Here is a 27,254-nt window from a genome sequence, read left to right as displayed (position 1 = left end):
CCAGTATACAGACCATCAGTATACGGATCATCAGTATACAGACCATCAATATGCGGACCATCAGTATATGGACCATCAGTATACGGACCATCAGTATATACGGGCTATCAGTATACGGGCCATCAATATACGGCCAATCAGTACACGGGCCATTAGTATACGGACCACCAGTATACGGACCACCAGTATACGGACCACCAGTATACAGACCATCAGTATACGGATCATCAGTATACAGACCATCAATATGCGGACCATCAGTATATACGGGCTATCAGTATACGGACGGCCATCAGTACACGGGCCATCAGTACACGGGCCATCAGTACATGGACCATCAGTACACGGACCATAAGTATATGGACCACCAGTATACGGACCACCAGTATACAGGCCATCAGTATACGGACCATCAGTATACAGACCATCAGTATACGGACCACCAGTATACGGACCACCAGTATACGGACCATCAGTATATGGACCATCAGTATACGGACCATCAGTATACGGACCATCAGTATACGGACCATCAGTATATGGACCATCAGTATACAGACCATCAGTATATGGACCATCAGTATACAGACCATTAGTATACAGACCATCAGTATACAGACCATCAGTATACGAACCATCAGTATATGGACCATCAGGGCACGGACGATCAGTATAAGGACCAACAGTATAATGACTATCAGTATACGGACCATCAGTATACGGACCATCAGTATACGGACCATCAGTATACAGACCATCAGTATACGGACCATCAGTATACGGACCATCAGTATACAGACCATCAGTATATGGACCATCAGTGCACGGACGATCAGTATAAGGACCAACAGTATAATGACTATCAGTATACGGACCATCAGTATACGGACCATCAGTATACGGACCATCAGTATACGGACCATCAGTATACGGACCATCAGTATACAGACCATCAGTATATGGACCATCAGTACACGGACCATCAGTATATAGACCATCAGCATACAGACCACCAGTATACAGATCATCAGTATACGGACCATCAGTATACGGACCATCAGTATACGGACCATCAGTATATGGACCATCAGTATAAGGACCATCAGTATACAGACCATCAGTATAGGGATCACCAGTATACTGACCACCAGTATACGGACCACCAGTATACAGACCATCAGTATACGGATCATCAGTATACAGACCATCAATATGCGGACCATCAGTATATGGACCATCAGTATACGGACCATCAGTATATATGGGCTATCAGTATCTGGGCCATCAGTATACGGCCAATCAGTACATGGGCCATTAGTACACGGACCACCAGTATACGGACCACCAGTATACGGACCACCAGTATACAGACCATCAGTATACGGATCATCAGTATACAGACCATCAATATGCGGACCATCAGTATATGGACCATCAGTATACGGACCATCAGTATATACGGGCTATCAGTACACGGGCCATCAATATACGGCCAATCAGTACACGGGCCATTAGTATACGGACCACCAGTATACGGACCACCAGTATACGGACCACCAGTATACAGACCATCAGTATACGGATCATCAGTATACAGACCATCAATATGCGGACCATCAGTATACGGACCATCAGTATATACGGGCTATCAGTATACGGGCCATCAGTATACGGCCAATCAGTACACGGGCCATTAGTACACGGACCACCAGTATACGGACCACCAGTATACGGACCATCAGTATACGGATCATCAGTATACAGACCATCAATATGCGGACCATCAGTATATGGACCATCAGTATACGGAACATCAGTATATACGGGCTATCAGTATACAGGCCATCAGTATACGGCCAATCAGTACACGGGCCATTAGTACACGGACCACCAGTATACGGACCACCAGTATACGGACCACCAGTATATGGACCATCAGTATACGGACCATCAGTATACGGACCATCAGTATGCGGACCATCAATATATGGACCATCAGTATACGGACCATCAGTATATACAGGCCATCAGTAAATGGGCCATCAGTACACGGGCCATCAGTACAGCGGCCATCAGTACAAGGACCATAAGTACACGGACCATGAGTATATGGACCACCAGTATACGGACCACTAGTATACAGACCATCAGTATATGGACCATCAGTATACGGACCATCGTGTATACAAGCTATCAGTATACGGGCCATCAGTACACGGACCATCAGTACACGGACCATAAGTGCACGGACCATAAGTATATGGACCACCAGTATACGGACCACCAGTATACAGACCATCAGTATACGGATCATCAGTATACAGACCATCAGTATGCGGACCATCAGTATATAGACCATCAGTATGCGGACCATCAATATATGGACCATCAGTATATACGGACCATCAGTATATACGGGCCATCAGTATACGGGCCATCAGTCCACGGGCCATCAGTACACGGGCCATAAGTACACGGGCCATAAGTACAAGGACCATAAGTACACGGACCCTAAGTATATGGACCACCAGTATACGGACCACCAGTATACAGACCATCAGCATATGGACCATCAGTATACGGACCATCAGTATATACAAGCTATCAGCATACGGGCCATCAGTACACGGGCCATCAGTACACGGGCCATCAGTACACGGGCCATCAGTACACGGACCATAAGTACACGGACCATAAGTATATGGACCACCAGTATACGGACCACCAGTATACAGGCCATCAGTATACGGACCATCAGTATACGGACCATCAGTATACAGACCACCAGTATACGGACCACCGGTATACGGACCACCAGTATACGGACCATCAGTATACGGACCATCAGTATACAGGCCATCAATATACGGACCATCAGTATACGGACCATCAGTATATGGACCACCAGTATATGGACCATCAGTATACAGACCATCAGTATACGGCCCATCAGTATATGGACCATCAGAATATACAGGCTATCAGTATACCGGCCATCAGTATAAGGGCCATCAGTAAACGGGCCATCAGTACAAGGACCATAAGTATACGAACCACCAGTATACGGACCACCAGTATACAGACCATCAGTATACAGACCATCAGTATACGGCCCATCAGTATATGGACCATCAGAATATACAGGCTATCAGTATACCGGCCATCAGTATAAGGGCCATCAGTAAACGGGCCATCAGTACAAGGACCATAAGTATACGAACCACCAGTATACGGACCACCAGTATACAGACCATCAGTATACGGACCATCAGTATACAGGCCATCAATATACGGACCATCAGTATACGGACCATCAGTATATGGACCACCAGTATATGGACCATCAGTATATACAAGCTATCAGTATACGGACCAACAGTATACGGACCACCAGTATACAGACCATCAGTATACGGACCATCAGTATACAGGCCATCAATATACGGACCATCAGTATACGGATCATCAGTATACGGACCATCAGTATACGGACCATCAGGATATGGACCACCAGTATACTGACCACCAGTATACTGACCACCAGTATACAGACCATCAGTATACAGACCATCAGTATACGGACCATCAGTATATGGATCACCAGTTTATGGACCATCAGTATTCGGACCAATCAGTATACAGACCATCAGTATAGGGACCATCAGTATACGGACCATCAGTATACGGATCATCAGTATACAGACCATCAGTATATGGATCACCAGTATACTGACCACCAGTATACAGACCATCAGTATACGAACCATCAGTATACGGATTATCAGTATACGGACCACCAGTATACGGACCATCAGTATACGGATCATCAGTATACAGACCATCAGTATGCGGACCATCAGTATATGGACCATCAGTATACGGACCATCAGTATATATGGGCTATCAGTATACGGGCCATCATTATACGGCCAATCAGTACACGGGCCATTAGTACATGGATCATAAGTACACGGACCACCAGTATACGGACCACCAGTATATGGACCACCAGTATACAGACCATCAGTATACAGCCCATCAGTATACAGACCATCAGTATGCGGACCATTAGTATATGGACCATCAGTATACGGACCATCAGTACACGGGCCATCAGTACAAGGACCATAAGTACACGGACCATAAGTATATGGACCACCAGTATATGGACCACCAATATACAGAGCATCAGTATATGGACCATCAGTATACGGACCATCAGTATATACGGGCTATCAGTATACGGACGGCCATCAGTACACGGGCCATCAGTACACGGGCCATCAGTACATGGACCATCAGTACACGGACCATAAGTATATGGACCACCAGTATACGGACCACCAGTATACAGGCCATCAGTATACGGACCATCAGTATACAGACCATCAGTATACGGACCACCAGTATACGGACCACCAGTATGCGGACCATCAGTATATGGACCATCAGTATACGGACCATCAGTATACAGACCATCAGTATACAGACCATCAGTATACGGACCATCAGTGTATGGACCATCAGTATATATGGGCCATCAGTAAACGGGCCATCAGTACAAGGACCATAAGTATACGGACCACCAGTATGTGGACCACCAGTATACAGACCATCAGTATACGGACCATCAGTATACAGGCCATCAGTATACGGACCATCAGTATACGGACCACAATTATACGGACCATCAGTAAACGGACCATCGGTATATGGACCACCAGTATACTGACCACCAGTATACAGACCATCAGTATACGAACCATCAGTATACGGACCATCAGTATACGGACCATCAGTATACGGATCATCAGTATACAGACCATCAGTATATGGATCACCAGTATACGGACCACCAGTATACAGACCATCAGTATACTGACCACCAGTATAAAGACCATCAGTGTACAGACCATCAGTATATGGACCATCAGTATATGGACCATTAGTATACAAACTATCAGTATATGGATCACCAATATATGGACCACCAGTATACAGACCATCAGTATACGGACAATCAGTATACGGACCATCAGTATACGGAGCACCAGTATACAGACCATCAGTATACGGACCATCAGTATATGGATCACCAGTATACAGACCATCAGTATACAGACCGTCAGTATATGGACCATCAGTATACGGACCATCAATATACAGACTATCAGTATATGGATCATCAGTGTTAGGGGTCAAGTTCCCGCCTCTGCACAGGGGGAATCTTGGGCCATCTCCACTGCGGTCTCTCATTCTTCTCCTGCCGCAGTGGAGTCTGCTCAGCAGAGACGTCGGTCCCAGCGTCTCGCTCAGTCTGTCTCTGTGCAAAGAGTTACTGCTGCCTTTCCAGCTTCTGCCATTGTAGCCAGTACTGGGCAGCGGCAAGCAGATGTTTTTGGGACCAAGTTCTACTTTTCCCCTTTGGAGCATGCCCAGGATAAGATCTCTCGTTGGAGATCAAGGGTCACATGCTTAGATACTGCAGCAAATCCCATTGGTCCTCTAGGAAGGTCCTGAAGGTGCTCAACTTCTGTGGCAGCCTCCCATTGGTCCATCTGGGAAGGTCCTGTACATGCTGCAGCTATAAAAGGTTTGAATGACCGCACGGCCATGCGCTAGTGTACATTTGAAAATGTGTGTGTGTTGATGAGTGCAAGTCGTTCTTTAAACATCCCCTCCCTTGTGTGTGACTGTTTGCATAAGATGTATGTCTGCTATCTAGCGCCCTGCTGAACTATCAGCATTATAACACACGATACAGCGTCTACTGCTGTGACCGCCAGTGTGGCGCCGCGCGCTATTAGAGCGCTTCCTTAGTCTAAGTCGGGGTAGTTAGTGGCGTCCGCCAATGCGGCACTGCTCGCACTCTTGCGCTCAAAACTATTATTTCAGTTAATCTCTAACACCCAGTAGCGGTGTCGAGCACAAGTGGTCTAGACGAACTCAATTCCCGAGTTTTGGGACTGAGTTCTGTGACTCCTTGGTAGCGCTCTTGGTGCCATACCGCGGCCCTGTGACTTAACAGAGTTCGCTTCCACCCCCATACATTTGCTAGCAGCAGGTTCTCTCCTGCACGGTGGACCTCAGACTGCAAACGCACCTAATATCATCTCACTATTTACTCGGTGCGTTCCGCCAGTCCTAACAATCAGTATACAGACCATCAGTATTTGGACCATCAGTATACGGACCATCAGTATATTATGGACCATCAGTATACGGACCATCAGTATATGGACCATGAGTATACAGACCATCAATATAGAGACTATCAGTATATGGACCACCAGTATACGGACCATCAGTATATGGACCATCAGTATACAGACCATCAGTATATGGACCATGAGTATACGGACCATCAATATAGAGACTATGAGTATATGGACCATCAGTATACGGACCATCAGTATACAGACCATCAGTATACAGACCATCAGTATACGGACCATCAGTATAGGGACCATCAGTATAGGGACCATCAGTATACAGACCATCAGTATACAGACCATCAGTATACGGACCATCAGTATAGGGACCATCAGTATACGGACCATCAGTACAGTTAGGTCCATATATATTTGGACAGAGACAACATTTTTTCTAATTTTGGTTATAAACATTACCACAATGAATTTTAAACAAAACAATTCAGATGGAGTTGAAGTTCAGACTTTCAGCTTTCATTTGAGGGTATCCACATTAAAATTGGATGAAGGGTTTAGGAGTTTCAGCTCCGTAACATGTGCCACCCTGTTTTTAAAGGGACCAAAAGTAATTGGACAATTGACTCCAAGGCTATTTCATGGACAGGTGTGGGCAATCCCTTCGTTATGTAATTCTCAATTAAGCAGATAAAATGCCTGGAGTTGATTTGAGGTGTGGTGCACGCATTTGGAAGGTTTTGCTGGGAAGTAAACATGTGGTCAAAGAAGCTCTCCATGCAGGTGAAACAAGCCATCCTTAAGCTGCGAAAACAGAAAAAACCCATCCGAGAAATTGCTACAATATTAGGAGTGGCAAAATCTACAGTTTGGTACATCCTGAGAAAGAAAGAAAGCTCTGGTGAACTCATCAATGCAAAAAGACCTGGGTGCCCACAGAAGACAACAGTGGTGGATGATCGCAGAATAATCTCCATGGTGAAGAGAAACCCCTTCACAACAGCCAACCAAGTGAACAACACTCTCCAGGAGGTAGGCATATCAATATCCAAATCTACCATAAAGAGAAGACCGCATGAAAGTAAATACAGAGGGTTCACTGCACGGTGCAAGCCACTCATAAGCATCAAGAATAAAAAGGCTAGATTGGACTTTGCTAAAAAACATCTAAAAAAGCCAGCACAGTTCTGGAAGAACATTCTTTGGACAGATGAAACCAACATCAACCTCTACCAGAATGATGGAAAGAGAAAAGTATGGCAAAGGCGTGGTACAGCTCATGATCCAAAGCATACCACATCATCTGTAAAACATGGCAGAGGCAGTGTGATGGCTTGGGCATGCATGGCTGCCAGTGGCACTGGGTCACTTGTGTTTATTGATGATGTGACACAGGACAGAAGTAGCCGAATGAATTCTGAGGTATTCAGAGCCAAACTGTGTGCTCAGATCCAGCCAAATACAGCCAAACTGATTGGTCGTCGTTTCATACTACAGATGGACAATGACCCAAAACATAAAGCCAAAGCAACCCAGGAGTTTATTAAAGCAAAGAAGTGGAATATTCTTGAATGGCCAAGTCAGTCACCTGATCTCAACCCAATTGAGCATGCATTTCACTTGTTAAAGACTAAACTTCAGACAGAAAGGCCCACGAACAAACAGCAACTGAAAACCACCACAGTGAAGGCCTGGCAGAGCTTCAAAAAGAATGAAACACAGCATCTGGTGATGTCCATGAGTTCAACACTTCAGGCAGTCATTGCCAACAAAGGGTTTTCAACCCAAGTACTAAAAATGAACATTTAATTTAAAATTATTGACTCTGTCCAATTACTTTTGGTCCCTTTAAAAACAGGGTGGCACATGTTAAGGAGCTGAAACTCCTAAACCCTTCATCCAATTTTAATGTGGATACAAATCAAATCAAAGCTGAAAGTCTGAACTTCAACTGCATCTGAATTGTTTTGTTTAAAATGCATTGTGGTAATGTCTATAACCAAAATTAGAAAAATGTTGTCTCTGTCCAAATATATATGGACCTAACTGTATATGGACCACCCGTATATCATCCAATTTTTCAGGATACATTACAATTCTGTAACTTAGGAAACTGTAAAAGGTCTTGCAAAAGATTAATAGCTGCTGGGTAAAAAACAGACAGCACAAGGATGACAAGTGAGAAAAAATTGTTCCACTTTTGTGGTTGAGAATGGGACCAATATTTTATGTGCTAGTGTGAGCGAGGCCCTAAAAAAAGACAAAAGACAAAAAAGAAACACAGAAAAATATGCATGTATAAATGTTGGAATTCCCATGTTGGAAAGTTCCCTGATACCAATAGGATATGCCATCAATTTATGATCAGTGTGCGGTCTAAATTCTGAAACTTATCATGAGAATAATGGGGTCCTGATTGAGCACTGCAGCCTTTCCCTTTTTTCACAGCATTTCAACCAGTCCCGTTCACTTGAAAGCAGTTTGGTGGCGGTTTTGAACTACTATTAACAGGACAGGGGAGGAGAACCACTGCTGCGGTCTTTCCTAAGGAGTGAGGTCGGGGGGCTTATATGCTAAAGGGATCAGGAATCAATCCTAATTTGGCAACTAAAACCTTTTCTCGAATGTTCCATTTTGGGTTGCTTAAATTCATATTTTAAATATCTCGTTAAGATACAAAAAATTTCCCCTCTGATAAACATTTTCACATGGCTGAATTTTGGATTTCTGTGCATATTCAAACCTAAAATTCACATGAAATCTAAGTTTTTCCGTAATGGGCTTTAAAACCACGATGTGGTAAAATAATAACTGACGTGTCACCTAATTTCAAAAATTTCGCGCAGGAAGAATGTTGCGTGACCACATGCAAATTACCCCCATTACATATGACTATCCCTTGTGTGGAGCCACAGATATTCTCTCCAGTGAATTCCACTGCAAATTTGCGTAGGCTTTTTTTTACTGGAACTTCAGCAGTGTGAACATACCCTTATAGCCAAGAAGAGCCAACAGTAAGTTTAGAGATAGTGAACTATAAAGCTGTACAAAAACTAAAGCAAGAAAATACCTCTGTGACATTATCTTGTAGGCATCTGGTAGATAACATCGAATGTTCTCCATCTGAGCTGGATCTGAGTCACAGATTTTATCATCTGTTCTTCCATAGTTGGCACTTTCAATCATGATAACATCAGTTCCTGGACAGCGCAGCTCTATAGGGTAGCTTTCACATGACAACTCTCTTCGAACAACTGCCATGGGTATTGGAGCTCTACTGAAAGCTAAAAAAAGAAGAAAAAAACACTATTAACAACATAGATGAGGAAGAAGCCGCCAATTCTTGGTAAGACACAAACAGTTAATCACTGCTCACCCGTTCCTGAGGTTGGATTGCATGGAACAGTTAGATCATACCGTGAATTTCACAAAGCAAGTGAGGCTCCAGCTTTACTTTCTCTACTCAAATATTTCTAGGATTAAGTTTCTTCAGGAGATATATATAAATATATATATATAAATTATTGATCCTGCAACTTTCACACTGGCCCGAGACCTTTCTTGACTCATACTTACTTCCTGTCCTTACAGAATGAGTTTTCAGCAGGTTCATTATCATCAGAGGCAGGATTACAATGAGAGGTAACACCTCTATACACAGCTGATAAGACAGGATCTATCACAATAGGTGATGTCCCACCCGACCCTGCTCCTCCTTCCTTCACTGTAAACTTTTCCACATGCTCATTAGACATTTCAATACAAAAGATAGGATCGGGATCCAACCACTGTGGCTATGTGCATGTGTAAATTACTGAACCAAAAGGAAGCATGGGTCTTAAAAAAAAAACGCCGTCCAGGATGGGAATTGCAGATGTTTTTATTTTAAATTCAAATTGTGGTACGTAAAAAAAAAATTAAATATTTAAAAAAATATATATATTTAATACAAAATCATGATTTAATCAATAGGTCATTTTCTTATGCCTTTAAATCCTATATACTTCATTAATCAGTCCCATTAAAGGGGTTGTTGATTAGTGGACAACACATGCTTAATGATTTCAATGCCCCACAGAAAATAAAAGAAATGTATACTAATAGAAGGACAGTGGGAATGCATGGATCACATTCATCGAATAGGTAAAAATTGTATTTTCTTCAAATTTCATATTCAAATTCCATTAAAACAATAAACAAATACATGGACAAGATTTTAAAATTCTGACGAGTTTCTGGAGAAATTGCCCTTAATTATAGTACTATAGATACAATAATTAAAGAGAACCTGTCACCAGGTTTGGCCGATATGTCTACCACCTTTCAGGCGTGATATACAGCATTCTATAATGCTATATATACGCCCCCAACCCGACCAGTAAGAGAACTAAAATAACTGCAAGGCGGTTTGCTCCGACGGGTGTCGCTGGTCTTGTTCGGGTGCCTCCCATCTTCTTGTGATGCCGTCCTGCTTCTCAGTTCGGGTGGTTGACGCGTCCCTACATCATCCGCAGAAGTCTTCTTGGCATTTTACTGCGCAGGAGTACACTGCAGTACTTTACTCTGCCCTTCTCAGGTCAGAGAAGTACACATGCGCTGGGGCGCGATGTCGGGTAGACTTCTGTGGATAAAGAAGGGACGCATCTTCCACACAAACCAAGAAAGAGGACTGCATCACAAGAAGACAGAGGAGGCTCCGGCTCGAAAAGAGTGACACCCCTCGGGCCAGACCGACGTGCATGTGAGTTTAATGAAAGTTATTTCTCTTCTCTTACAGGTCGGGTTGGGGGCTTATATACAGCATTTAAGAAAGCTATATATCAGCCCTGAAAGGTGGTGGCCGTATCTCATATCAGCCAAAACTGGTGAGAGGTTCCCTTTAAGGGTGTTTTCGTCTGAAACGCATCAGAATTTTAAATCCTATCTGTGCAATAGTTTGTTTTAATGGAATTTGAATAAAGAAAATAAAATTTTTACCTATTCTATGGATGTGCTGAATTCTCTCCCACTGTCCTTCTATGTGTTGCTGTGCTTCACCAGCTGGACATAGCACCCACCGACTTCAAGATTTCCTAGCCGACGTTATGATCAGCAAGCGTTTTTCTGTTTTTCCTACTTCAATGTATACTAACCTCCCACAGCGGCACTGTTCCAGCAATGTTGGCATTGCTGTTTCCGGTTAGAAAGACAACTCAATGTTGTGTCATGTAAAATTTGACCACTGCAGCCAGACAGTAGTCAGGGATTGTCTGCAATTCAAATTCACTGAAGTGAAATTCTCCCGGTGAACTGCAGTGAACTCGCCTCTGCACCGTGAGACATTCTCTCACTGTGCTAGAGGGAAACTCACTGAGGTCACCACAGTTCATTGGCCTGGCTGGCAACGCAGCCTCAGTGACCTGCAGTAACTTTGATGATGCTGGAATGCCAGCCAGGGCCATGGGGCACTTGGTATCGGGTCCAGTACTTAAGGGGACGAGTCACGGCGGCGACCCGGTCCGTGGCCCTGGATGCCCATGTAAAAAGGATATTGATTAAAGTTTATGTTCGTGACGCCACCTGTGGTGTTCGGTCAGTAGGGACCGACGCTGCTTAAAGGGGTTCTCTGGGGTGATGGTATGGCAGCTAGATGGTATAACTTCCCACAGGTGAAGTAGGTCCCCAGTGCACCCAGTGTATGGTGAAGGTGGTGGGTAGTGCGATGAAGAACGAGGACACAGGTTTGCAATGTCTTTACCTGGTTTACTGTAAGCTTCAGGCAACCGCAGTCCAGGGCACCGGAAAACAGGTACAGGCAGGGTTCGGCCGGCTTAGAGGCGACTCCAGAGTTTTTTCACCAGGTGGAGATCAAAGCCTTCCTAAAAGTGCGGTGGTGATGTGGTTCCTTACTGCCTAAGGCTTCAAATAAGGTCCTCACAGTTCCTCTCTGTCCCCTATAAAGGTTAGGACACAACCCGTATGACAGGTGAACTGGATCGCTTTACAGGGTCTCTATCATGACCTGAGCCCTATAGATATCACTGTGTCTCCTGAGTATCAATGCGGACAGGTGATCCACAATCCAGCTGTCCTGCCGGTTTCTGCTATGCCACTATATAGTTCAGCACGGCCACGATCTTCCGGCTACCGGAATCTGCACTAGCCAGGGAGGTAGCCACTTCTCAGCTCTGTTCCACTGGCGCTATTCTCCTGTGCTTCTCCCTTCTGCAATCTCTTCCACAATCTGTTCGTCTTTCTTAATAGTTTCAATGTTTGAGCTGCAGCACCTTTGGCTGCACGGCTCCAAACACGTTTCTATCCCCAGACTGCTCCAGTCTGCTGTCAGGCACTCTCTGCTCCCTTAGTTTCTCTGGACCAACTCTCTCCTAACTTCCCCTCCAGCCAGAATATATAAGGGCAGCTCCCCTTAATCCGGGTTCAGAGCTCCCCCTTCTGGCCTGGAGTGTGAACGTGTTGTATGTCAGATTTACCTGGTGAAAGTTATTCTTCATCGCCTCCAAGCATGACATCACTCTCCCCGTGGGGAAAGCAATGCCACTGTGATGGCCAGGACCCTGGGGCGTCACAATGTCACCGCTAGGCACTGCGCTCACAGCAGCTCATTCACCTGTGGTTCTCAGCCTGGACGGTTGCATCTTGGCACCATGAAGGTTGATTACGGCGTGAGACAAAACGTCAGACAGGTGAGAGATAATGCTGTTTTTTATTTTTGTTTTATTACAGGAGTCAAGACATGTTCATGACAGCGTGGCAAACACTGGATGTTTGGGCCCCTTATTCAAGTGAATAGGGTCCAGGTACTGCTCTGGTACCTGAACTTTTTGTAACTGTTTGGCCGAACCTGCCCGACCCGAATATCCAGGTGTCCGCCCATCTCTAGTGTTGACGCTTTTATACTTCTCTGGAAAAGTATTTACTGTATACACAGTCTGAAGGGGGCTTCATCAGAAAAATAACCTTACCCCAGTCCTCTGCAGTCCAATCCCTGTACTTCCTGCAAAGTTATTTTTCTGATGAAGCCTCCTTCAGATTATTTGGGACATCTGGGAAAAATGATTGTCAAGAGAAGAAAAGGTGAACTGTGTCATACCAACAGTAAGCATCCTGAGACGGGAGAAGGGAGTAGGTGCACAATTTTAACTAAGGACAATGCCATGAATAGAAATGGTTTCTAAATATCCTCTAATAACAAATTCTCTCAAAAATCCAAGAGAAATTTGGTGATGAAAAATGCTTCTTCCAGCACGAACAAGGCAAAAGTGATAACTGAGCGGCTTGGTTAACAAAATATTGGATACATGGCCAGGAAACTCCCCAGACCTCAATAACACTGAGAACCTGTGGTCACTCCTCAAAAAGCAGCTGGACAAACAAAAACACAGAAATTATAATACCTACAAGCATTCATTAGGTAAGAATATGTTGCATTAGTCAGGATTTGGCCCAGGAGCTGATACCCAACATGCCAGGGAGAATTACACAAGTCTTGAAAAATACGGGACAACACTGTAGATATTGAGTCTTTGCATAAACTTGAGGTATTTTTTAATAAAAGTATAAAATCTTATGAAATGCTTATAATTATACTTCAGTAACCATAGAAACATCTGTCTACAAGATCTAAAAACACTGATGCTGATAACTTTGTAAAAAACAAAATTTGTGTCAGTCTCAAAATAATTGGCCATGACTATACTGTGTGTGTTGTAAAAATTATGCCTCCAAGAATGAAAATCGGCATACAAATTCACTATAAATATCTTTCAAGCAAGGCATAGTGAAAGATTTCAGCTCTGAAGCCTGTAGAATTGTAGATCGAGCTTAAGTTTGTATTCATGCCATGTAGGCTATACTCACACGTTTTTGCAGCATTTTTTTGTGGGGGAGAAGGTTTATCTATGCAATGAAAAACTTGGTTTTTACAGTACCAGCAAAAAGCTATGGGATTTCAGAAAACTCATGCACACGCTTGTTTTTTTTTTCTGACTGAATTTGAAAACTGTTGCATTTTGTTTTAGTTCTGCAGTATGTCAATTTCTTTAGAAGTTTTACAGCTTTTTTGCACAAGTGAAAAGAACTGAAAACGCATAAAAATGCTGCAGAAAACACATATAACTATTTTGCTGCATTTTTTGCTGAATAAAACTACTGTATATATTTGACTGTAAGCCAACTGGAGTATAAGCCGAGGCACCTAATTTTTCTACGGAAAACTGAGTAAGCTTATTGACTTGAGTATAAGCCGGGTATTGTCCCCTCATCCCTGTCCTGTTCTGTGTGGCTCCCCCTGTCCTGTCCTGCTCTGTATGGCTCACCCTGTTGTATGCATGGCTCCCCCGATCCCCTTGTTGTTTGCATGGCTCCCCCTGTTCCATCTTGTATGCATGGCTTGACTCCCCCGTCCCATCCTTGTATGCATGGCTCTCCAGTCCCATCCTTGTATGCATGGCTACCCCATCCCATCCTTGTATGCATTGCTCCCCCGTCCCATCCTTGTATGCATGGCTCCCCATCCCATCCTTGTATGCATGGCTCCCCCATCCCATCCTTGTATGCATGGCTCGGCTCCCCCGCCCCATCCTTGTATGCATGGCTCCCCCGTCCCATCTTGTATGCATGGCTCCCCCGTCCCATCTTGTATGCATGGCTCGGCTCCCCATCCCATTCTCGTATGCATGGCTCGGCTCCCCCGTCCCATCCTTGTATGCATGGCTCCCTCCATCCCATCCTTGTATGCATGGCTCGGCTCCTCCATCCCATCCTTGTATGCATGGCTCGGCTCCCCATCCCATCTTTGTATGCATGGCTCCCCCCATCCCATCTTGTATGCATGGCTCGGCTCCCTCCGTGCCATCGTTGCATGCATGGATCCCCCCATCCTATCTTGTATGCATGGCTCCCCCGTCCCATCCTTGTATGCATGGCTCCCCCCTCCCATCCCATCTTGTATGCATGGCTCGGCTCCCCCATATCATCCTTGTATGCATGGCTACCCTCGTCCCATCCTTGTATGCATGGCTCCCCACTCCCATCCCATCTTGTATGCATGGCTCTGCCCGTCCCATCCTTATATGCATGGTTCCCCCCCTCCCATCTTATATGCATGGCTTGGCTCCCTCCGTCCCATCCTTGCATGCATGGATCCTCCCGTCCCATCTTGTATGCATGGCTCAGCTTCCCCATCCCATCCTTGTATGCATGGCTCCCCACTCCTGTCCCATCTTGTATGCATGGCTATCCCCGTCCCATCCTTGTATGCATGGCTCCCCCCTCCCATCCCATCTTGTATGCATGGCTCGGCTCCCCCATCCCATCCTTGTATGCATGGCTACCCTCGTCCCATCCTTGTATGCATGGCTCCCCACTCCCATCCCATCTTGTATGCATGGCTCCCCGTCCCATCTTGTATGCATGGCTTGGTTCCCTCCGTCCCATCCTTGCATGCATGGAACCCCCCTGTCCCATCCTGTACGCATGGCTCGGCTTCCTTGTCCCATCCTTGTATGCATGGTTCCCCGTCCGATCCTTGTATGCATGGCTCCCCATCCTATCCTTGTATGCATGGCTCCCCCCGTCCCATCCTTGTATGTATGGCTCCCCCCGTCCCATCTTGTATGCATGGCTCGGCTCCCCCACCCCTTCCTTGTATGCATGGCTCCCCCTGTCCCATCCTTGTATGCATGGCTCCACCCTCCTGTCCCATCTTGTATGCATGGCGTCCCCCGTCCCATCCGTACATGCATGGCTCGGCTCCCCCCGTCCCATCTTGTATGCATGGCTCGGCTCCCCCGTCCCATCCTTGTATGCATGGCTCGGATCCCCCCATCCTCCCCCTTCATCCCCATCATACTCACTCTCCTCGCGCCGTCGCTGCAAGTCCCTGCATCTCTGTTGTCCTGATGGCAGCTCTTCCTGTGCTGAGCGGTCACGTGGTACCGCTCATTAAGGTAAGAATATGCACTCCATGCCTATGGGAGTGGAGACGCGTGCATATTCATTACCTTAATGAGTGGTACCACGTCACCGCTCAGCACAGGGACAACGGAGATGGAGGGACGTTCAGCGACGGAGCGAGGAGGGTGAGTATGATGTTACAGCCGCCGACTCCTGCCGCTGCTCCCCTCTCCCCCCGGCTTTCTGGACCATAACTCATGTATAAGCTGAGGGGGGTGTTTTCAGCACAAAAACATCTCGGATTATACATGAGTATATATGGAAAGTTTATTAAGCATGCACTGTGAACAAATTACACATGCAAACGGCCCCCAAAAAATGCAGTTAACACACACAGCAAAACCTGCATTTTGATGGCACAATTTTTACTGCCAAGAGCAGACTTTGGCTGGAGAAAAAAAATGCTACGTGAGAACATAGTCTCAGAGCTACACTAAATTTTGACTTTGCTTCTCAGTCCATTTTTTGTGTTACATTTAAAATAAAGACTCACCTTTTTTTATTTAAATTATGGCATTTACTATTAAAAAAGTGAATATTTAATATTTTTGAAGATAAAAATATCCAAAAGACATATAAACATAGTTAGAGTGGTTTTCCCATCATATAAAGATCAATAACCGGTAGGCTCTACTAACATATACAACGAAAGTAAGGTACAACGTACCCAGAAAAACACCACTTAAAAGCGTGTAAAATGTAAATTTTTATTAAGAATTAAATGCAAAAAAGGCATGAACCAGAGAGCAAATGGGACATGTAAGAGGATTCAAAAGGGGATAAAATCAAGTAGATAAACGTGGGAGGGGGTTTTCACAAAATGTAAAGGGTAGCAAGGTAGCCTATATCAGACAATGCAGTGAATACTAATGAACTTCCATTATTCATGTAAGAATTTTCATGTAAGGCATGATACCGTAAATCATAGTACAGACTATTATGACAGTATAGTGACAAAAATAATCAGTCCGTCTATATGTATATCATGCAGTATAATATTGGAAGACAAGAAAAAAAGGCTTAATTAGTCCATACCTAATATAAAGGTAGTACAGAGCCTACCCATAACACTGGTCAACTCAATTTTTCTGGCAAAAGGTTTTGAAACATATTTTAAGTCAATTTTGGGTGCTGATTACGAATATGAACTCTGTTTTTGGCAATCAAATCAGGATTTCGAGATATTTTCAATTTTTGATGAAAATAAGTCCTAATGTTTTATGATAAAAACACATGATTTTCGGTACTACATTTTGTATATTTTTAATCAAGGAATAACAAAGATTACAAAGTCTATGTACAGCAAATCAAATATACTTACAGAATTAAACTACAAAATATAAAAACACATATATATGGCACACAGATGAATGACAAATTGCAGTTATTTGAACTTTCTTTTCTTGGCTGATCTGTGATATACAGCTTCTGGGTTGTCTCTCATCAAGCTCCAGCAATAGTCAGCCATCATATGTGAGTCCCACCAGACTTGATACCGTTCTTCCATTGTTTTAATGTCCTGATGAAAACGCTCCCCTTGTTCCTCGCTCACATCCCCAAGGTTCTCTGGAAAAAGTCCAAATGGCTGTGTAAATAGTGAATCTTGATACTCATTCTACATCCAAGATTTCGCAGACTCATTAGTAGCTCTTCCACAATCTCTTCATAGTTGTCTGCTTTCTTATTCCCTAGAAAATTCTGCATCACATTACAAAATGCATTCCAAGCTCTTTCTTCTGTCTCATTCATTGATGTGATAAAATTTGGGTCTCTCATAAGTGTTCTTATTTGAGGTCCATCAAATATTCCAGCCTTTTTCTTCTCTTCACCAAGACCAGGAAAAGTTGAACATATATAGTTAAAGCATTCTCCACTGTGATTGAGAGCTTTTATGAACTGCTTCATGAATCCAAGTTTTATGTGTAAGGGAGGAAAGACAATGTCCTTCCTATACACTAGAGGATCATGGATGACATTCTTATCGCCAGATGCCAAACTCTGTCGCTGAGGCCATTCAGTTTTCACCAATGCTATGCTGTAGCTCTACTGTCCCAGTAGCACAGAAAACAAGGGTGTTATCATAACAAATGGGAATTATGCATGTTCAAAAAAAAAAAAGATATTCTCACATTTATTGGGAGACTAAATGAAAACTGAATTTACCTTAGTGAACCATATAAGCCGGAACTTTCCATACACTACTTATATTTATCATGGAATTCATGAAAATGGGCTATATACCTATAGCGCAAAAACGTGATGTGATAGAGAAATTATAAGATCAGATTTGAATTCAGCACCCTCAAATTAGTCTAAAACTGTTCTTAAAGTCCATGCCAGAATTTTTTTTTTTGCAGTACAGTGTAATTAAGTGAAGGGACTCCCAAATACAGCCACCAATGCCACAACGCACGTTTCGCTTTTACGCTTTCTCTAGGGGAGTGCGTCCCACGTGTGAGGACCTTAACAAAAAATACTTACTTTACCATGTAGGCTGAACTAAAGCTATCTTTTGGCTTTTTAACTACATAGGGTGATTGAATAACTGGTACAGATATTAGAAGACTCTAGTTTTAAATGTTATGGGAGCTCCAGGCTTGTGTTGTCCTCAGGACCCTGTTCCTGACTCTCATATAATGACAGTTACCATATACAAAATAATTGCACTGCACATTCAATTCCAATTGAAAACATGAACAAAATATCAATTTTTATCCTGATAATGAAAAGGGAATAATTGGCTGTTTCATTTATAAAATGGAATATTTACAGTATAAACTAAAATTTGCTTACTGACTGAGCTTTTCTATGAATCACTGAACTATTTAGCTGTATAACCTTTATTTCTGATATTTGTCTTACATCTGTGCGGCATATGACATCTGTGAACTACATTCCACAGTTCTTTTGCATTCTTCGGTTTTCTATCAAAAACAGCATTTTTTTATGTCACTCCACAAATTCTTAATCGGATTGAGGTCTGGGGATTGAGCTGTCCCCTTCATAATATCTTGTTGGTCTAGAACCAGAATGTTGCCAGCTTGCTAGTGTTTTGGGGTTGTTGATCTACTGAAACACCCATTTCAAGTGCATTTCTTCAGCAAAAGGCAAGATGGCCTGTTATAGTATTTTGATATATATTCAAGCAGGTCCATGGTATCTCTTATGTAAATAATATACATAAAGGGGCGCAACTCCATAGTATGAGAAACATCCCCAAACTATTATGCTTGAACCTCCATGTTTTACAGTCTTCACAGTGTGCTGTGGCTTGAATTCAGTGTTTATGGGTCGTCTCACAAGTTGTCACCTGTGGTCTTTAGACCCCATAAAAACAGTCTTGCTCTCATCTGTCCATAGGATGTTGTACTATTTTTCTTTAGTCCAGTCAATGTGTTCTTTGACAAACTGTAACCTTTTCAACACGTCTTTTTTTCAACTATGGTATTTTACGAGGGTTTCTTGCATATAATATGGCTTCATGTAGGCCTCTTCTAATGGTTGAAGATGAGGCAAACACAACAGGCAATAGTATAGATATAGAGTCATGCTAATAGAAGGAAATATCCCATGTATCAAGCCTGTTATTTCCGGTCCGCAGTCCGGCGCTGGGTGACATGGCCCCGTGTCTCCCGCCGTTGGCAGGCGGATCGGTGGTGATGGGCAAGACTGCACATTGGTCAGCGGTAGCATTCCAGTAACTATAAAACGCTGGAGGGATTATTCATGGTATGCCCCCTGAGGAAGGATTGAACCGAAATGTGCGTCGGGGTGGGTTTGAGTCAGCGTGGTGTCCTGCGTACACTGGTATGTTCACTTTATTGTTCCATATGGCATGTTTTCAACTTTGATTAACTTATCTCTTCACTGTCAGTGTGGATCCCTGTATACATTTAGCTTTATTTGGTATTACGTACTTTGTATATGCGCAGTGTACGCCACCCTGCTCTTTGCTTCCATGTTGCATGCTGCCACATGTTCCCCAGTTTATGTCCACATTCTTTGTTACTTCTTGTATTTATAATAAATTTTTCATGATTTGCATATTCCTTGGACAATGGCACTAGTTTTATTTCGTGGTTTCCTCTTCTAATGGTTGCAGGACTCAAAGGTAAATGAAGATCTTCTTTAATTCATTTCATAAAACGTACTTCGGGTTTTGTTTGCCATTTTAAAGCATTGGAAATATTTCTAGCTGAGTATCCAATTATTTTCTGCACTTCTTTTTATGTTTTCCCCTCTACAATCAGCTTCTTTCTGCTTTGGTACAATGTCTGGAATGAACCGTTTTACTCACTGAGCAAGGGCTAAAACCAGAAGGTGCAACATTCGCTGCCCTTAAATAAGAGCCATCATTCAAACCTGATTCTTCACAGAATGAATGACCTCACTAATTGAACTCTGCACTGCTATTAATTAAAACACCCCCCTTTCATTAAAAGAGTATATTACAGCCAATTAGCAGCATGCATGTCATAACTGTTTATTCTGTTGGTTGCCCATTACCCGCGTACACCTAGTCATTAATTTTTTTTCCCCAAGTTGTATGATCTTTTCTGCCAAAAATGGAAATTAAACAGATTAGTGATATTAGACTGCTATTATTGGCACATAATTGTATACTGTATCTGTGATTGGGGAATATAATAATTTCTGTCGGTTCAAGCGCCAGGATTTTCAGCATTTGAGAAAACACAGAAATGTAATATCGACCTAAATTATGGATAGTTAATTTTTACGTGTCTTGGATGGTGAACATATGATCAGAAATATGGCAGTTATATTAATCCACCAGAAGGTTCGCTTGAGAAAGTATGACATAAATTAGAAGTATGCCTTTGTACACATCTTTCCAGGCATACAATTAGCCATCATTCTCTCACTTGACCAAAAGGATGTGTGAGGGTTACAGATGAGACCGTTTTATTATATCTAATCAAGAAAACCTCATTGTCAGATTCAGGATTTACAATATACTTGTAGATCTGTCCAAATTTCCGGGGTGATCTCCTCCGCCAGAAGGTCTCACAGAATCCATACATACAATAGTTCTGTATTTAAACTTTTTCTTTTTGTACTGTTTCTTCCTTGTGTTTTTTTATATCTCCTTTTTGTTATTTTTTTTACATCTTTTGCATATTAAAACTAAAATTCACAAAAATAGGAGAACCATGAGCCAAAAAGTAGCCAAAAAAAATTTACCCAAAATATAAACTTTATTGAAAATCAATCAGTATCAGAAACATAATATTACCATATACATAAAAGTGACAGGTTTGTGACTAAATCCGTTGGCAACGGATTTAGTCACAAACCTGTCACTTTTATGTATATGGTAATATTATGTTTCTGATACTGATTGTTTTTCAATAAAGTTTATATTTTGGGTAAATTTTTTTTTGGCTACTTTTTGGCTCATGGTTCTCCTATTTTTGTGATATATGGTTGAGTCGCCAATTTTTCGTTGTTATTTTCGACTGATGTTTATTTATATATTAAAACTAAAATTGTATACATTGTTCTTTGCTGTGCTAAAAGTACCCACAAACCTAAAAAGGGAAAGCAAAGTCTGGTTGAGTTAAAGGGAATCTGTCACCTACTTTTTCGTATTTAAGCTTCTGCCACTGCCATCAGGGGCTTATCTACAGCATTCTGTAATGCTGTAGATAAGCCCCCGATGTAACCTGAAGGATAAGAAAAACAAGTTAGATTATAGTCACCTGGGGGGCGGTCCGATGCGGTCCGGTCTGATGGCCGTCACGGTCTGGGTCTGGCGCCTCCCATCTTCATGCGATGACATCCTCTTCCTTGCTTCCTGACGTGGCTCCTGCGCAGGCGCACTTTATCTGCCCTGTTAAGGGCAGAGCAAAGTACTGCAGTGTGCAGGCGCCGGGCTTCTCAGACCTTTCCCGGCGCCTGCACACTGCAGTACTTTCCTTTGCCCTCAACAGGGCAGATAATTTATGCCTGCGCAGGAGCCGCGACAGGAAGCAAGGAAGAGGACGTCATCGCATGAAGATGGGAGGCGACAGACCTGTGACGCCCATCGGACCCGGACAGCACCGGACCGCCCCCTCATCAAGAAGTTAATTTATTTCAGTGCATCAATACCAAAAGTGAAACTCTTATATTAGATAGAGTCATTACAAACAGAGTGATCTATTTGAAGTGTTTATTTCTGTTAATGCTGATGATTATGGCTTACAGCCAACGAAAACCAAAAAGTCATTATCTCAGTACATTAGAATACTTTATAACACCAGCTTGAAAGAATGATTTTAACATCTGAAATGTTGGCCCACTGAAATGTATCTTCAGTAAATGCACTCAATACTTGGTCGGGGCTCCTTTTGCATCAATTACTGCATCAATGCGGCATGGCATAGAGGCGATCAGCCCGTTGACACTGCTGAGGTGTTATGGAAGCCCAAGTTGCTTTGATAGCAGCATTCAGCTCGTCTGCATTGTGGCATCTGGTGTCTCTTATCTTCCTCTTGACAATACCTCATAGATTCTCTCTCACGCTGCTAGCAGGTATCTCACCGAGGTCACCGCAGTTCAGCCCAGCTGGAAACGGAGCCTCAGTGACCATAGGTATCCTCGATGACATCACCTCCAGTCACTGAGGCTGCGCTCGCAGCAGTTCATTTTCCAGTCGTTCTCAGCCTGGACAGTCACATTTTGGCACTGTTCAGGTTGAAAACTATTTAGCCCCCAGACATGGATTACGGCGTGGGACAGAACGACGGATAGGTATGGTATATTGTTGTTTTATTATTTTTGGTTTATTACAGGAGATCGACGGCTTCGGTGGAATTAGGCGAGGTCATAAGTATGGTTTAATTAAGATTATTAAAGGAGTTTGTGTCTTTCTTTCAAATAAATGACTCTATTCTTGCTGTGTCTTTATTTACAATACAACAGTAGTGAAAGTAATGGATAGGTGTCTTATAGACGCCTCTCCATTACTAAGCTGTGGGCTTAATGTCATTGGACAATACAAAGGTGAAATCAACCCCACAAATATTAACCCCACTACACTGGGGCAAGTGGGAAGAGCTGGGCAAAGAACCAGAATCTAATAGATGTGCCTTTTCTGCAGCTGAGGGCTGCTATTTTTAGGCTGGGGGGCCAATATTCATGGACCCTTACCAGCCTCGGAATACCAGCCCCTAGCTGTCTACTTTAGCAAGGCTGGTTGTCAAAAATGGGGGGAGCCCCGTGCTGTTTTTTAAAATTATTTATTTAAATAATTAAAAAATACGGCATGGGGACCCCTCTGTTCTTGATAACTAGCCTTGCTGAAGCTGACAGCTGAGGGCTGCAGCCCCCAGCTGTGAGTTTTACCTAGCTTGTTAACAAAAATACAGGGAAACTCACGCCGTTTTTTTTAAATTATTTATTTATAGCGCAGGAGCGGCTGATGAATACTCCCATCCGCCGCTCCTGCTCTCACTTTTATTAACGGCAGCAAGTGTCGGATGATTGGAGCAGTTGTCCCATCAGCTGACACCAGTGACCAGAGGTAAACTTTATACTTTCGATCACAGCCGAGCGCTCACGATGTCTTTTGACAGCGTGAAAACCGTGGCTCTCTGACCGGTGGGGATGATTTCACGACCGATCAGAAGCGGTGTTTGCCACACTTTCTTGCACATTACAGCACAGAAAACACTGGATGTTCGGGCCCCCAATTCAAGTTAATGGGGTCTGTGTTCGAGTTCGGATACTGTTCTGGTACCCGAACCAAAACTTTTTGTAACTGTTCGGCCAAACCTGAACATCCAGGTGTCTGCCCATCTCTAATAGAGATATATACTCTAGTTCACAGCCCTTAATTAGACATTTTTCCACAGGATTAGGAGAAGAAGTCAGGTGCTCATCTCTGATTGTTTGAGTATTTAATCAATCTGCATAGTTCATCCTTCTCTGTTTTGCAAGCCAACAAACTAGCTGGACTTATACAATGGATAATCAACATATTAGCAAACATCTATTGTTCAATTACCCTATGTCTCTGTCCCCCAAAGATTGTAGACAATAAGCTGCAGCAAACAATAACTCAAGAGTCAAGATTCAAACAATAGTCTATGTCTCTAGGCCTACTGAAATAATATGTCTGGATAATTAAGATTAAAGGGAACCTGTCACCAGGTTAGGCTGATATGAGATACAGTCATCACCTTTCAGGGCTGATATACAGTATTCTATAATGCTGTATATCTGCCCCCAACTCGACCTTTAAGAGATGAAAAATAACTTTTATTATACTCACCTGCAGGGCAGTCCGGTCCGATGGGCATCGCTGGCCTTGGTCCGTCACCTCCCTTCTTGCGATGCCACCCTTCTGCTTGCTTTGTGTGGATGACGCGTCTCCTCAGCACCATGCTCCTGCGCAGGTGCACTTCTCTGCCCTGTTGAGGGCAGAGCAAAGTATTGCAGTACGCAGGTGCCAGAAAAGGTCAAAGATCCCTGGCAAATGCGCACTGCAGTACTTTGCTCTGCCCTCGACAGGGCTTGGAAGTACGCCTGCGCGGGAGTGCTGTGCCAAGGAGACTGTGTGGATGAAGAAGGGATGCGTCATCCACACAAAGCAAGCAGGAGGACAGGTGTAACAACCCTGCTGGCATCATTGCATGGCCTTCCTTTCCCTACCTGCCTATTACATCTACTCACTCACCCTGTGCCATGCTGTGAGATCTATCTGCCGCCGGCTCCATGCCATGTGCTCCATGGCCGCTTGCTCTGTGTACACTTCCTGGCTGTGTGCATAGGGGGGCGGCGCCAGCAACTCTGGATTCTTATTGAGACTGTGTGCACCTCCCTAAGGTGCTCCTGGCCAATAGCTTTGAGGCCTCTGATACTTAAGGCATCCTCGCCCATTGGGCCCTACTGGGCTGCCAGGTCGTGTCTGTTTCCTGTCTCAGAGGGCTGCAATTGCAGGCCTTAATCTGTGTTCTGTTTCTATGTCCGTTCCTGTCTGAACTCTGGTCTATGTCCGTTCCTGCTCCTCCTTTGTCATTAGTCATTTCCCACTCTGCGGTGGGTACTTCCACCTTATCTTTCTGCTCTGTTCGCCACTGTCTGTGGCTCTGCTTCTCTCTGCTCAGTTCTACCACAACCTGTGGTTCTGTGTCTCTCGGCTTTTCTCTCTGTAACCTTGCTCTGCACTCTGTGGCTTTGCTCTGCGGCTCTGCTCAGCTCTCGCTCTGCGGCTCCGCTCCTTGCGGTTTTACGTCTCTTGCTCTTGGCTCCGCCTCCTGAGTTTCTGCACGTGGCTCCACCTCCAGCTTTTAGCTCTGCCTTCTCCTTCTCTGCTCTTAGCTCTGCCTTCTCCTTCTCTGCTCTTAGCTCTGCCTTCTCCTTCTCTGCTCTTAGCTCTGCCTTCACCTTCTCTGCTCTTAGCTCTGCCTTCTCCTTCTCTGCTCTTAGTTCTGCCTTCTCCTTCCTGCTTCTTCTTCGCTTCCTGTGGTTCTGCTTTGCATCCGCTCTTGCTCTATCTCTATTCAGCAACTTGCCGTACAGGTCTCTACCTGTTTCCATAGACTCTCCAGTCTGAACAGGTTCTTACCTGTTTTCATACACCCGCCTGTATACCAGTTCCTACCAGAGTTCCAACCCTGTCTGCCTGAGTGCCAGCCGAGCCTGTCTGTCTGCCTGTATCTCCGTCAAGCCAGTCTGCCCGTCAGGGCCTCTGCCGTACCCATCCGTCAGCCAGTGTCACAGTCGTGCCTGCCTGCCTGTGTCTCGTCCCCAGTGGGATCAGCATCCACAGTCAGACTCCTCCCTGGAGTGGCACCTGGTAGCTTCCTATTGCACGTCTGACCTCACCATCAGAGGCTCCAGCGAACACGTAGGAAGCTACTTGGTTACGCCCCTTCCAGGGAAGTTTGGTCTGTGGTCCAGTGGGGCCACACCAGATGCCCGCGCCAACCGGTCTCGGTGCGAGCGTTACAACAGGGATCGTAAGAAAATAGGAGGCGCTGGACCAAGACCAGCCACGCCGATGGGACCGGACCGCCCCTCAGAGTATAATAAAAGTTATTTGTCTTCTCTTGCAGGTCGGGCTGGGGGCAGATATACAGCATTATTGAATGATGTATGTATATCAGCCCTGAAAGGTGATGGCTGTATCTCTTATTGGCCAAAACTACTGATAGGTTCACTTTAAATTCTGTTGTATCTGTTAGGATTCGGAGAAAGTCTTAAAAAGCTTCCAAGGTACAATGCGTAAAATGATTGTTCTTATTGGCATATGATATTGAGGAAATGCAATGGAAAAAGGGGTTTGTGAAAGAGCAAAAGCCAAATGTATATTATATACTAGGGGAACACAACCCAAGACCGCACTGCTCTTAGTTGTGGCCTGTGCAGTGCTGATCAGAAACAGCTGATTGCAAACCTGTGGTATCAGCTGTGACTTGTGTCATTGCCTGAAGATCATTGTTGGCCGGCAGCTACTGTACTGCTCAGTAATAAATCAGCGCTCTCCTTCCCTGTAGAGGGGAGCGCACATTGGCAATTACAGGTTCCTATAAGTGGCAGAGACTCTGTGTTGGGACCTGTATTAACTATTGAGTGCTCTCCCTGGTAGTAATATAAATCGCTCACTGGTTACGGAGCGGCTCCTATCACAGTGACATGACTGCACGTTGTGTTCAGAGCATCATCTGATTGCCATCCACTGCATGCTGCTCAGCTGCTGCTGTAGAGGAGAAGGGATATTCCTCCTCTACTTGTATAATGTACTGTTCTTCTTCATTTTGGCACAATGAAAGTGTTTAATTTCCTCCCTCCAAAGTACCCAAATAAACTGGTGACTGTGTATCTTAAAAAACCGTCAATCTACTACATGGAAGCCAATCAGCTTATATTTATTGGCCTATTCCCGACATGTTGATTTTCCGTTTTTGCACTTTCATGTTCTTCTAATTTTCTCATAACTTTAAATTTTCCGCAGCTGTGTGAGGGCTTTTTTGTGGGACAAACACCATTCATTTTATCAAGTGATGTACTGGAAAAAATTTGCTTGTGTCGCCATTTTCTGAAAACCATAACGGTTTTGGTCGATGGCGCTGTGTGAGGGCTTGGATTATGCAGTCTGAGCTGATAGTTTTATTGTTATTGTCGATT

At 43.9% G+C, this 27,254-nt stretch overlaps 1 protein-coding gene across 20 annotated transcripts in view; it reads right to left on the bottom strand.

Moving 5' to 3' along the window:
- The window catches only part of ADGRL3 (adhesion G protein-coupled receptor L3), a 1,214,649-nt gene that overhangs the window by 899,119 nt on the left and 288,276 nt on the right, over positions 1–27,254 (bottom strand). For all 20 annotated transcript variants that reach the window (XM_069740657.1, XM_069740660.1, XM_069740665.1 and 17 more), the window contains exon 4: positions 9,238–9,451. In XM_069740657.1, the coding sequence (XP_069596758.1) occupies positions 9,238–9,451 (214 nt within the window). The remainder of the gene's footprint in view (positions 1–9,237; positions 9,452–27,254) is intronic.

This window comes from Ranitomeya imitator, chromosome 1 (genome assembly GCF_032444005.1).
Source record: "Ranitomeya imitator isolate aRanImi1 chromosome 1, aRanImi1.pri, whole genome shotgun sequence".
Lineage (NCBI taxonomy): Eukaryota > Metazoa > Chordata > Amphibia > Anura > Dendrobatidae > Ranitomeya > Ranitomeya imitator.
This window is presented reverse-complemented; position numbering and strand designations above follow the sequence as displayed.